The sequence below is a fragment of the Crotalus tigris genome, unplaced genomic scaffold, assembly GCF_016545835.1.
Source record: "Crotalus tigris isolate CLP2741 ecotype Arizona unplaced genomic scaffold, ASM1654583v1 scf7180000020245.1906669, whole genome shotgun sequence".
NCBI lineage: Eukaryota > Metazoa > Chordata > Lepidosauria > Squamata > Viperidae > Crotalus > Crotalus tigris.
This window is the reverse complement of record NW_024097926.1, coordinates 1139303-1152152: the sequence shown is the minus strand read 5'-3', so window position 1 is coordinate 1152152 and position 12850 is coordinate 1139303. Positions and strand designations below refer to the sequence as shown.

The following is a 12850-nucleotide window of genomic DNA, read 5'->3' as shown; positions in this document are numbered from 1 at the left end:
TTAACCTCTCATAAAAAAAGGTAAAAGAATCAATGAGTCGATTTTGTCGCAGGCCCGAAAGATGCGTAAAAGAATCGTTGGGGACAGATTTGAGTCTGGGTGAACAGTAGGCCACATCCATATAATGTTCTTGGCAAGAATGCAGAAGTTGATGTTTGGCTGACTTCCCAGGCTAGTCTATGGCCCCCTAAATTTCCTGGTGGTCTCCCGTCCTGTATTATGTATGTATGTGTGTATATAAATTGGAAATGTCTTGGCGACGTTTCGACGAAGTCCCATTCTTCATCTTCAGGCTGGTGTTTTCGGCTTCATGCTTCCTAGAAGCACGAAGCCGAAAACACCAACCTGAAGATGACGAATGGGATTTCGTCGAAACGTCGCCAAGACATTTCCAATTTTACGCGGGAGAAAACCCGAATAACCAAAGACCTACACACACACACACACATATTCCCCCAAGATCAGCCAGGTAAACCAATTCAGGTCTCTTCACGCTGTTTCCAGTGCATGGGGTTGCTTCCCCCCACAGGGGTTCAGGAGCCATAGGAAGCCTTAGGAGCTTAGCTTGTATATCTCTGACTTAGAGGAAACTGCTAATACTTAAATAACCATCACAAAGCGAATTTAAAAAGAAAAAGAAAGAATTCAAATTGGAAACAGGCGCCCCAAACTTTGAACGGCAGTCTTTCTGTACAAACAGAAATACACTATGTGAGAATAGCAAGGCAATAATATCCATTATTGCATTACCAGCCATTGGCCCTTACTATCGTAGGCATTTGTACCACCTACACATTCTGTACTCTAGGGAGCAGGGATGAAAGAGTAAGTAACTGGAAGAGGAGGAATCCCCAAAGAGTGCAAACAGTTTTGCTCCAGCTTGGCGTTAAATCGTGATTTAAGGAGCCGTCGGGCCCAAGGCCCCCTCCGATATTTCTTAGTAAATTACATAGAGGTTTTACTCACTACGAGTGAATACGATAACATGTGTGAATCCACTTACAACAGTCCTTCCTTTAGCTCTGAGTAACCAGTCTCACACCGACGTCTCAGAATCAAAATGTATGGTTTTTTTTTTCTTTTCTTTTTTTAAATAAAAAAAAAAAAGTCTTTTCCTGCTGACATCCTCCAACTTTACGCTGGGTTTCCATTCGCAGGACACTTCTGGAGGGCTGGGGGGGCTGGGTGGATGTAGCTTCTTTAAAGATATGACAATATGCCATACTTGGAGAAGTAAGTCACAGACTTATTTCAAAATGAAGGATCGTTTCCGCTTCCATCTAAAGGAGGAGACAGAATGGAAGAGAGAGAGAAAGATCAGTCAACGGATCGAAAACGCCCTTTTCCAAGCTAAACACTCGATCGCATGCGTTCGTGGTGCCTGCTCCCCGCTTTAAGGACTAGAAACTTGTTTCTAAATCTCAGATTGGCTATTCCCAGGATAAGGATTTTTTTTTTCCTGGCCAGCAGACTGGAATTCTGGGAGTTGAAAACCACAAAGGTTAAAACACGCTGGCTGGGGAAGTTCTGGGAATTTTTCTTTTTTTAAAAAAAAAAATAAATCTTTTTTTTTTAAAGCTTTTGTTTGGATGTGCTACCAAGCCAGACATCTCTGGCCCCAATTCTGCAGGGCCTCCCCTGCTGGGAATGGGGCCTCTCTCACATTCCCTACTCTTGTCTAGGAAGATTCTCACTCATCCGGGTCCTGGGTGCCCTAACGGTGCTTTTTCCGAAAGGCAAGTGGACTTCCTAGGGGTTTTTTTTTTCTCCTTTGAAAACATTTCGCTTCTCATCCAGGAAGCTTCTTCAGTTCTCTTGGATGAGAAGCAAAACATTCTCAAAGAAAAGAAAAGAAGAAGAAAGGAGAGAAAGAGAGAGAGAGAGAGATGAAAAGGAAGGAAGGAGGGAAGGAAGGAAGGAAGGAAAGAAAGAAAAAAGAAGAAAGAAAGAAAGAAAGAAAGAAAGAAAGAAAGAAAGAAAGAAAGAAAGAGAAAGGAAGGGAAAGAAAGAAAGGAAGGAAGGAAGGGAGAAGGAAGGAAGGAAAAGGAAGGAAGGAAGGAAGAAGAAAGAAAGAAAGAAAGAAAGAGGAGGAAGAAAGAAAGAAAGAAAGAAAGAAAGAGAAGGAAGGGAAAGAAAGAAAGGAAGGAAGGGAGAAGGAAGGAAGAAAGAAAGAAAGAGGAGGAAAGAAGAGAAAGAAAGGAAGGAAAAGGAAGGAAAGAAAGAGGAAAAGAAAGAGGAGGAAGGAAGGAAGAAAAAGGAAAGAAGGAAGAAAGAAAGAAAGAATGAAAGAAAGAAAGAAAGAAAGAAAGAAAGAAAGGAGGAAGAAAAAGGAAGGAAGAAAGAAAAAGAAAGAAAGAAAGGAAGGAAGGGAGAAGGAAGGAAGGAAAAGGAAGGAAGGAAGGGAGGAAGGAAGGAAGGGAAAGAAAGGAAGGAAGGGAGAAGGAAGGAAGGAAGGAAGGAAGGAAGAAAGGAGGAAGGAAGAAAGAAAGAAAGAGGAAGGAAGGAAGAGAAAGAAAGGAAGGAAAAGGAAGGAAAGAAAGAGGAAGGAAGGAAGAAAAAGGAAGGAAGGAAGGAAGGAAGGAAGAAAGAAAGAATGAAAGAAAGAGGAAGAAAAAGGAAGGAAGAAAGAAAGAAAAAGAAAGAAAGAAAAAGAAAGAAAGAGGAGGAAGGAAGTAAAAGTCAGAAAGGGAAAGAAAGCAAAAGAAGAGAAGGAAGAAAAAGGAAAGAAGAAAAGAATAAAAAAGAACCGGGAAGCTCCAGTTACCTCTTGCAATAGCCCCTTTGGGACCCCCCCCTCCTCTCCTTGCTCCCTCCACCCCCACACTCACTGCCTCCACCCCCCCCCACCCCACCTGGCTTACCTTCCTGGAAGCCGTCGGGCCTTTGGCTCGGGAGTTGATACAACTCATCTAACCCCTCGTAGGGAGAGTTTGAGGCACGTGTCTCAAAGGCTGTGTCGAAGGAGGCCAGCTCTTCCAAAAAACATGGCTCTTCCGGAGCTAAGTCCATCCTTGGCGAGACAGCCAAGGCTCCTGGGCTACTATCTTCGGTGTCCAAGCCGACTGGACTACTGACGTCGCCACCGCAGAACGGGTGGTGAGGGCACCTCATCCCTGCCCCCCCTTTCTCGAACAGAAAGGAAGACAGGTCTTGGAGGAGGGTCTCAAGAGCCGTCTCTTCCAGGAGGTCGTCCTCCAGGCAAGTCAAGACGGAGAAATCCACGCTCCTCCACGTTTTGGGCAGTTGGAAATCCGGGCAAGGTTCGGGCACGGGAGACGGTTCGGGGCCGGGGGCCGGCAAGTCCTCTCGGAGAGACCCCTGGCTGTTCTCGGCGAGGGGCCGGGACGCCGGGGAGCGAAAGGTCTCCGCCAGGCTACAGAGCTGCTGAGCCAGCTGCTCGATTTCGTTCTTCTCCTTCTCAGAATATCTGAAGAACATCTGCTTGATGGGCGAGGCCTCCGGAGTCAGCATCCCCTCGGGTACCATAGGCACATCCACGTAGAGGGGACCTCGGATCTCCGGCAAGCTCAGGACGGTGCAGCCCCCATTACCGGGGCTGTCCGGAGTCGGGGGGAGCTTCTCATAGAGAATATGGCACGGTTCTTGGGCGAAGAACAGCTCGGAGGCGCTCACGGCGGCCAGACCGGCCGGCGAGCCGGCGCCGGAAGCAGTCCCGGGAGGCGGGGCCGCGGGGCTGCCCCCACCGCGGGCTCCGTAAAGCTCTTGACTTCCAAAGAGGAAAGCCGAGCCCTGGTGCGGGGTGTAAGGAGGGGTGCAGGCCGAATCTTTGGAGGCGGGCTTGCCGCCGGGCGTCTCGCTTGCAAACGTCGCTCCGTAACTTCCGTGCGGGAGGAGGAGGTAGCCGAAGGCCGGCTCTTTGACGAGGAGGCTGAGGGTGGCACCTGGTGGGGCGTCCTCTATGGAGGAGATAGTCCCAGGTTCCACCATCCCTTCGGGCAGGCCTTCAGCAGGCTCGCCGAAGGCCGGGGGACCTTCGGGGGCCCCGGCGGAGCTGAAATCGAAAGCCGGGGCCACAAGGGTGCCGGTGGGGGTGCCGGCCGCGGGCGTGAAGACTTGATCGGGGCTGGAGAGCTGTCCAGGAGACAGGAGACTCTCCAGGAAAGTGGTGGTGCTTTCCAGACTGTACGTCCCTTGGGATCCTTCGGCAGACAGTTGCTGCTTCAGGCACCAAGCTTCGGAATCGCTGCAGGAGAAGAGTAAGAAAAGTAAGAACGGAGGCTGTGGGGAGGTGCCTCATCGTCAAGAGAGCCCCAAAGCAAAACCTCTACATTTTTCTATCCTTTCTGTCTCTCTAGAACGGGATTGGAACCGCCTTGCGGACCTCAGATTGCCGGCGGTAACGTGGCGACGAGGAAGCCCGGCTTACAAAACTTGTAAGCAGCGAAACGACTCTACGGAAAGTCAACTGTCTTCTAGCTAGGCGCCCGTTCTCGCTTCCCTCCTTTATTCAGAGTTCTGCAAAGGGTCAGCTATCCGGTCGCAGATGCTCCCGCTGGAAAGGGGCATCGGGCATTGGGAAGAAAATCGAGCGGGAGGCCGAGTTGGGTGTAGCCCTTTAAAGCAGAGATGGCTGATTTACCGTAATTTCTGGCGTATAAGACGACTCGGCATATAAGACGACCCCGACTTGGGAGACGATTTGCATGCTTTAGAAAGTCGTCTTATACGCCGGAAAATACGGTTTTTATTTCCCACTGTGCCGTTTCTAAGCCTCTGCATCCTGCCTTGAGTCGCCTTTGTGAGAGGGGCAGCTATACAAGTGGTTTAAAATCGGTGTTCGTATGAGAGGCAATTTGGTCTCGGCGAAGGTGGACTAGAAGCCAGGAGACGGTGAGTTCTAGTCCCGCCACAGTCATGAAAGTCAGCTGGATGACTGTGGGATGATCACCAGGAGACGGTAAGTTCTAGTCCCGTCTTGGGCATGAAAGGCGACTGGGTGACTTTGGGCCAATCACCAGGAGACGGTGAGTTCTAGTCCCGCCTTAGGCCTGAAAGCCATCTGGGTGACTTTGGGCCAATCGCCAGGAGACAGTGAGTTCTAGTCCCGCCTTAGGCCTGAAAGCCATCTGGGTGACTTTGGGCCAATCGCCAGGAGACGGTGAGTTCTAGTCCCGCTTTAGGCCTGAAAGCCATCTGGGTGACTTTGGGCCAATCGCCAGGAGACAGTGAGTTGTAGTCCCGCCTTAGGCCTGAAAGCCATCTGGGTGACTTTGGGCCAATCGCCAGGAGACGGTGAGTTCTAGTCCCGCCTTAGGCATGAAAGCCAGCTGGGTGACTTTGGGCCAATCAGCAGGAGAGACTGAATTCTGGTCCCGCCTTAGGCCTGAAAGCCAGCTGGGTGAACGCTGGGCCTCTCTCTCTCTCCCAGCCCACCTCGCAGGGCTTTAAAGAAACAATCCATACCTCAAGCCCACCCACCCCAGAAAGAGTTCCGCCACAACTGTTACCTGATGACGTAGTTGTGAGCAACGATGGGGATCTCCGTGCTCTCCAAGCGAAGCAACGAGTAGATCCAGATCCAGCTTACGCCATCTTTTGCTTGGAGCCTGATCACCATTTCAGCTTGTGTGTTGCTTTGATCACCCACTGGAGGAACCAGAAGGAAAAAGGGAGTAAGACAACCGGTCAGCCCAATCCGCTTCGTCCACCCGCTACTGATGTCGGAGGGGTAGATTAAAAGGACAACGGTAAGACACTCACACAGCCGGTAATGCTGGGCCGAAGCATGGCTGAGATCTTCAGGGTGGATCAGGCCGTACCACGATTTGCAGAAGAGTTCGCTCTTCTGAAAGCCCAGATGGAAGATCACACTAGAATGTGGAGAGAAAATAAGAGTAGAGATCAGTGCTTTTGCGGTGGCAATGATGGTGCTGCATTTTATTAGTACCTTCCTCTGCAAACATTTTGCTCACAAGACATTGGAGCATTCCTTGCTGATTTCTCTGGGGTTCTGACCCTGTGTTATTCTTCTAGGGCACTCAACCTTGGCACCTGGAAGATGGGTGAACTTCAACTCCCAGAATTCCTCAGCCACAACTCCATTCCACCCGTCTTCAAGTGGCCGGGGTTGAGACACACTACTCTAGAGAGAAGATAAGGTTCAACCTTCCAGGGCCTGCCTGAATTCTCACACTTCCAGCTCTGAACAACACCCATGGTTGAAGAACTCCAAATTCCTTTTAAATAGAGCAAGAAATTGTCGGGAAAAATAATACAGGAGAATTGGTATGTACGCCCGTTGGCCGGTTATTCAGTGTCCTGCTTCTCCTTCTGGTGGAAACAAGATGCTCCTGCCTTAACAAGCCCACCAAATTCCTTCTCAGTCCTTATGTTCTTCTCAGTCTAGTCCAGGGGTCTTCAAACTTGGCCCTTTTATGACTTGTGGACTTCAACTCCCAGGATTCCTCAGCCAGGCATGCTGGCTGAGGAATTCTGGGAGTTGAAGTCCACAAGTCATAAAAGGGCCAAGTTTGGAAAGCCCTGGTCTAGGGGGTCTCTAAACTTGGGAATTCTGGGAGTTGAAGTCCACAAGTCTTAAAGTTGCCAAATGCTGGCTGAGGAATTCTGGGAGTTGAAGTCCAAAAGTCTTAAAGTTGCCAAGTTTGGTTGGCTGAGGAATTCTGGGAGTTAAAGTCCACAAGTGTTAAAGTTGCCAAGTTTGGCTGACTGAGGAATTCTGGGAGCTGATGTCCTCAAGTCTTAAAAATGCCAAGTTGGGGTGACTGAGGCATTCTGGGAGTTGAAGTCCACAAGTCTTAAAGTGGTCACGTTTGGAAGACCCCTGCTCTAAATTAATCCTAAGCTTACGCCTTTTCCACAAGGCCTCTCACCTTTCGGAGATATCCACGATGGCCAGGTCTTTCGTGTGGCGACTCTCGAAAGCTGAGAGGAAGAACGAATTTTGACCCATTCTGGGCTTAGGATCTAGAGGAGTGCAAAAGGCTGTGAAGACAGGATTGGTGGACCAATAAGACCCCGGAGGAGGTTGGTGGAAGTGACCGCGAATCAGAACCAGCTTATTTCCTGCACTTTGACGCCGGATTGTTTTGGAAGTGTTGAAGTGGCAACGGAAGAGACGTTCTGTTTTGGTTTGAAGGACAGAAGAAAAAAGAAGAGGGACGTTGAAAGACTTGAAAACCCATAACACACTGAAGCATACTCAGATCTTGCCAAGCCAATCTCTAGCACAAAGGATGGATTTGTTCCACTCTCCTAGACTTCTTTTCCTGCACGAGATGTATTTCTAAGTGAATTTCTTAAACACAGGTTACAAGAATGGATTGAACTTCCTCTGATTGGAAACTCCATCCTAGAATCATGTTTTCAATCTTGGCCACATCTGTGGACCAGTTGGGGAATTGAAGTCCACCTATCTTCAAGCAACTACGGTTGACAGGCACTGCCCCAGAGGCTTGTTTTTCTCCAGAAATGCCATGCTGTTTTTTTCTCCATAGTAATGGAAGACCAATTTCATAATATTGTCGGCTCCGAAATGGGAGTTTTTCTGATAAAAGGTGAGCTTTCATCGCTTCTCTCTTGAATTAAGCTCTGCAAGGTTTCATTCTAGTCTAACACACCCGTCAACTTTTTAAATAGTCATCATGCTAATTTAGACTCCTTTCTGAACCACACGTCTGTTGCTCCCTTCTCCTCCGCATGACACTCAGTTCCACAAAGGAACACCTACCGGTATTTAATGGAGAAGGCAACGCCAACTGATTCTTCATCACAAAATGATCTGCTGGGTCAATTATGTCGTAGATGCTGTCTCCTTGGGCCACTAAATCCACCTGCAGGCATAAGTGGGAGGGAGATGGGAACAGTTGTGAAATTAAACTCTCCTATTAGTCACTGAGTCAGCTTCACGTAGGACCTCCAAAGTCAACGGTCTTTCATAAATATGTTTACTCTCGTTGAGAAAATAATCTCTTAAGAGCTATCAATGTTATGGACAAACAGCTTCCGTTATAGAGACTATGAGGCTAATTTAATAAGCTCCAGCCTTGGAAAAAATGAAAGGCTATGGCTTAAATGAAATGCTCATGTAATACAACGAAACAAAGGTTAGGCTGCTGTGAAAATCCAGGATAATTCAAAGGAGTGCTATTATTTCCCTTATTTTATAGCAACGGTATCACTCTCCCCTCTTTACAAGTCTCCAGTACGTACCATAGAATGCCCCAAGTGCTCAGCCACAGTCTCCGACACATAGATGAGTTTGCCTTCGCCAGTGAACGCCAAAAGGAAACCAGGAAGCGCCTGCATGAAATCGTCTAAGTCCTGGGAAGACAGCAAGCTCTCCAAGCCTTCCAAAGTTGCACCTGTTGAGAAACAGGACAGGGGTTTAATTTTTATTTTTCTATTGCAAAAAATAAATACTCGCTCCCTTCACATCTCATGAGTCAAGGAAAAGGAACGGTAAGCTGTTTCAGCACCAGGGACAGCACTTATTACAAGCAAAGTTTGCCAGATGCTGCTTCAGCACCACGGACAGCAGCCCCGGCTCCATTGGCCGTTTCAGCACCACGGAGAGAGACCTGTTGAGTTTCTAAGGGAAGCCTCCCCTTACCCAACTTTAGAAGTAAGCCCACCCACCCCGCTCCCTTAGTTTTCCCTTCCCCAAGCCCCTCAGTTGTCTTCTGGATCTACCTTTGGAGAAGAAGATGGATTTCCGCGTGTAGATGCAAGCCAGCGACATGATATGCAGATAAGAGAGGCGAAGTTTATCTCCTTCGGCAATGGGCAACAGGTCCTTCAGATGTCTAATCTCCGCATTGATTTGATCCCGCCGTGCCTTGGAGGCTCCTTTCGTGGACCGGTACATCTCGGCTGGGAAGAAGATCCGTGCAGCTCAGCCGCTTCCGTCTTTGCGCCCTCTTTCTCTCTCTGTCTCCCTCTCTCTCTGATGTCTGCCTGTGGATCTGTCGGAGAGTCTGATTTCCATCTTTTATAGGCTGTTGGGAGTGTGGGCACTGGCATATTAAGGAAAACGGGGCGGGAAGAGTTGTTCAGATCAATGGAAGGGAGAGGGTTGCAGAGCCAGCCCCCCCCTGCTTCCATGGGCTTGGGGGAACCCTACGTCACTGGCTTCTGAATGACGTGGTGAGGAGGGGGGGGAGGCTGGAGGAGGAAACCAAGCAAACACTGCACCGAATTAGGAGATGAAACAGTCTCGAATGTTGGAATCGCATCGCCGTGTGCCTGACTTTTTTTTTTCTCTCTCAGTCCCAGAAATTCAATGCTGGTGCTGAAATCAATTTCTTTCTCTTTTCCTTCTTGACAAAGCAGCATTGTTCTTTCTCAAATCCTCTTCTTTTCTTGTCTCTTTACATTCTCTTGCCCAAAGCGACGTAGCCAATCAATCTCTTTGCTTCGTGTTCAATTCTTTCCTCTTTTCCTGTCCTTCCTTCGCAACCTTTGCCCCTCAATGTCGGTCAAAACGGGTCTTGAGTTCTTTCAGATTTCTTCACACCCCGCCGCCCAAAAACCAAAACACTGGAGGAAAAGGGGGGTGTCCAAACTGCAGGGTTATAGGCCTAAACCAAACTCCCAAAAGATGTCTCTTAAATGCGTGGGTGTCCCCTGCCGTTCTTTCATAAATATATATAAATCTATAGGGGGCCTGTGTGATTGTTTATTTTCTCCCGATTGTAAGCTCGGCCTTGGTGGTTTAAAGAAGTTGTTCTTGACGCAGTCTCTAAAAAAATAGAAATATTTGCTAATAAGGCTAACAGCAGCGTTTTTTGGGGAGGTGAATCTGTTTGTGGGGGGGGGAGGGTTTTGCCTTTTTTCAAAATTATTGGTTTTTTTTTTTTTTAAAAAAAAAACTCTTCTGAACAGATTCTCACTGTTTTGTCCTTTTCTCTCCTATTTAGTAAAAACGAGCATATCTTTATTTAGGATTTCTGTCCAGGAATTTTCCCTTCTCGTCCAAAAAAAAAAAAAAAAACCCATCAGAAGAGGTGAATCTATTCTGGTTTTCTTTTTAAACTTCCCAGTAAATAAACAAGCCAGGCCTTAAATAACATTCGTCTTTGGCGAAGGCCAAAAATAGACGCTTCAAAAAAAAAAAGAGAGAGAGAGAGAGAGAAAAAGAGAGAAAGGTTCTTTTTCAGCTCTGCGGTTGCTTAGCAACCACGAAAAGTGACAGCATTCTGTCTCCCATTTGGGCTGGTTCTTTTTCTTCTCTGTATTCGTTTCTTTCTTTACTTCCTTTTTTTTTTTCCTCCCCCCCCCCCTTTTGCAGAGATAACCTAAATTAGGCAGCTTGGCTTTTGCATAAATCTCTCCTCGTTCCATATAAGGGCGTGAAAGCTGAGATGGTGGGAGGCAACCAGCTCTTTGTGGTTTTGGATGATCCTGCCGTTTTGGAAGTTGCCATAAAGAAGGAGACACACTGGGATGGAGGGATTTTGTTCCGTTGGGGTGGGAGTTGAAAGCTGCCCCCCCCCCAAATCTATGCAGAGTCCTGTCTTAAGGGATATTATGTTTGCTTTTAGCATCCTTCCTTCCTTCCTCTTTCCTTCCATCCCTTCTTCCCAGTCTTCCTTTCTTCCCCCTTCCATCCTTTCTTCCTTCCTGTTTTCTTTCTTTCCTTTTCTCCTCCCTTCCTTCTTCCCTTCCATCCTTCCTTCTTTCCTTTCCTCCTCCCCCCTCCCTCCTTTTCCTTTCTTCCTTCCCCTTTCCTTCTTCCTTCCTTCCCTCCCTTTTTCTTTTACCTTCCCTTCTTCCTTCCTTTCCTTCCTTTTCTTTATTCCTTCCTTCCTTCCTTTCTTTCTCTTTCTTCCTTCCTTCCTTCCTTCCTTCCTTCCTTCCTTCCTTCCTTTCTTCTTCCCATCGTGCACTACTGTAATAGCTCCAGTTAGTTAGGTGTGTTGATTTTCCAAGGAGAAGAATTTGACAAGTTATACAATTATCACTTTTCTGCAATGCAGACAAGACTGTTTATGCAACTGACTGATCCAGGAACAGCAATTTCCTAAAAGGTTCAATTGGACTACGGCGTGTCTTTCCGGGCGGAACCAGAAACGGGGCCGACCACTTTTCCAGAGGCGAAGAGGCAAAAGGATGCCAGTCTGGAAATTCCAAGCTGCCGATCCAGTTGGATGTGGATGTCGCCACCGAGGAAACTCTGCAAGTTTCTGTGTTCTGTGTTTGTATTCTACGTTCTATGAACCTTTGGAACGAAATCCTTGGCCTTTTACAGGAACTCGTGGAGGGATCGTCAAGTGTTCTGTCGGGCCATGCATAGGTCTGATCTCAAGCGAGGTCAGATTTGATTAGGACTTGATGTGGAGACCGTAAGAAAAGTCGAGGCGGTTGCACAGAAGAGTAACACATCGCTACGGCAACCTGGCCCCAGAAAACTACATGGAGGCAGCCATAAAGTTATCAGGAGCCACATTTGATTTGTAGGATTCTACGGAAGCTCCTCAAGCATCGGCAGGTGGCAGCCTTTGGCTGACATTGCCCAGACTACAAGCTTAAACAGGCTGAGGCCTGCTCAGGACACGGATGGAAGACCACCAGGAGATCACCACCAACGCTAAAATATATAAGGAACGGTTGCTGGAATTGGGTATGTCTAGTTTAATGAAGAGAAGGACAAGGGGGGACATGATAGCAGCCTTCCAGTATCTCAGGGGCTGCCCCAAAGAAGAGGGAGTCAAGCTATTCTCCAAAGTTCCTGAAGGCAGGACAAGAAGCAACGGATGGAAACCAATCAAGGAGAGAAGCAACCTAGAACTAAGGAGAAACTTCCTGACAGTGAGGACAATTAACCAGTGGAACAACCTGCCTCCAGAAGCGGTGAATGCTCCAATGCTGGAAGTTTTTAAGAAGAGACTGGACAGCCATTTGTCCGAAATGGGTATAGGGTTTCCTGCCTGAGCAGGGGGTTGGACTAGATGACCTCCAAGGTCCCTTCCAACTTTATTATTATTATTATTATTATTATTATTATTAACTCCCAATGGAGCGTCGATTGGAGTGGAGTGCATCATTTTTGCATGGCGACTGTGAATCACGGCCATCGTGGCAATACTCTCGGTGGGTTTGGGAGAACTGGGGGGGAGGGCGGGAAGGGATTTAGAAAGAAGGGGAGAGAGAAACTTTGGGGGAGGGGGCAACTGATGGCTGCAGGGAGGGCCTGTCTTCCTAGCACAGTCTCTCTCAAAATCTCCCCTTTCAGCTTCTTCCAATCCATCCTCTTCCTTCGCCAACTTGGCCTGAGCATCCCCATCCTTCCGCCTCCTCTTTTCTGCTAATTTGGGTTCTGAATCAAGGAGCTAAAAACAGCAACAGCCGGGCTAAATATAGCAGCTTGGAGTGCGTATAGACACACACACATACACATCTCTACACACACACACACAGAGAGAGAGACACATACAGCCTGTGCTTTGTAATTCAGTCTCTGTAATGTTCAAGCAGCGTTCTGCTGCAGCAGCGTGTGGGGGCGGCCAACGCTGTAACTGGGAGCAAAGGAGAGAAAAGGGTGGGCGGTTGCATCCAAATTGTACTTTTTCCCCAACAAGGGGAGATCATAAATATAACTCTGTGAAAGGGAGGGGTCTGAACCCCAAGAAAGGACTTTTTGCCAGCCCAAACTGGATACTGTACCGATCAAGGAGAAACAGAGACGTGCTTTGTGTGTGAAAGTGGGTCCTGGATGAATATAAGCAGCGTTTGCAAGCTTTCCCTGGCTTTGGGCCCAGGACTACACAGGTAGTCCTCGAACGTACGGCCACAATTGGGCGCCAGATAGCTCCGTTGCTAAGCAAGGCAGCTGTCAGGTGAGATTTGTCCCGATTTACCAGCTTTCTTGCCA

The 12850-nt window shown here is 48.0% G+C and overlaps 1 protein-coding gene across 1 annotated transcript; it reads right to left on the bottom strand.

The window, feature by feature from the left end:
• Positions 1-351: 351 nt before the first annotated feature.
• NPAS4 (neuronal PAS domain protein 4) lies at positions 352-10638 on the bottom strand. Its single transcript, XM_039366279.1, has 8 exons — positions 8671-10638; positions 8191-8342; positions 7709-7811; positions 6852-7101; positions 5722-5831; positions 5469-5607; positions 2862-4204; positions 352-1280 (listed from the first exon to the last, which is right to left on the bottom strand). The coding sequence occupies exons 1-8, from the start codon at positions 8843-8845 to the stop codon at positions 1252-1254; spliced, it is 2301 nt and encodes a 766-aa protein (XP_039222213.1). The 5' UTR covers positions 8846-10638; the 3' UTR covers positions 352-1251.
• Between the last annotated feature and the right edge of the window lie 2212 nt (positions 10639-12850).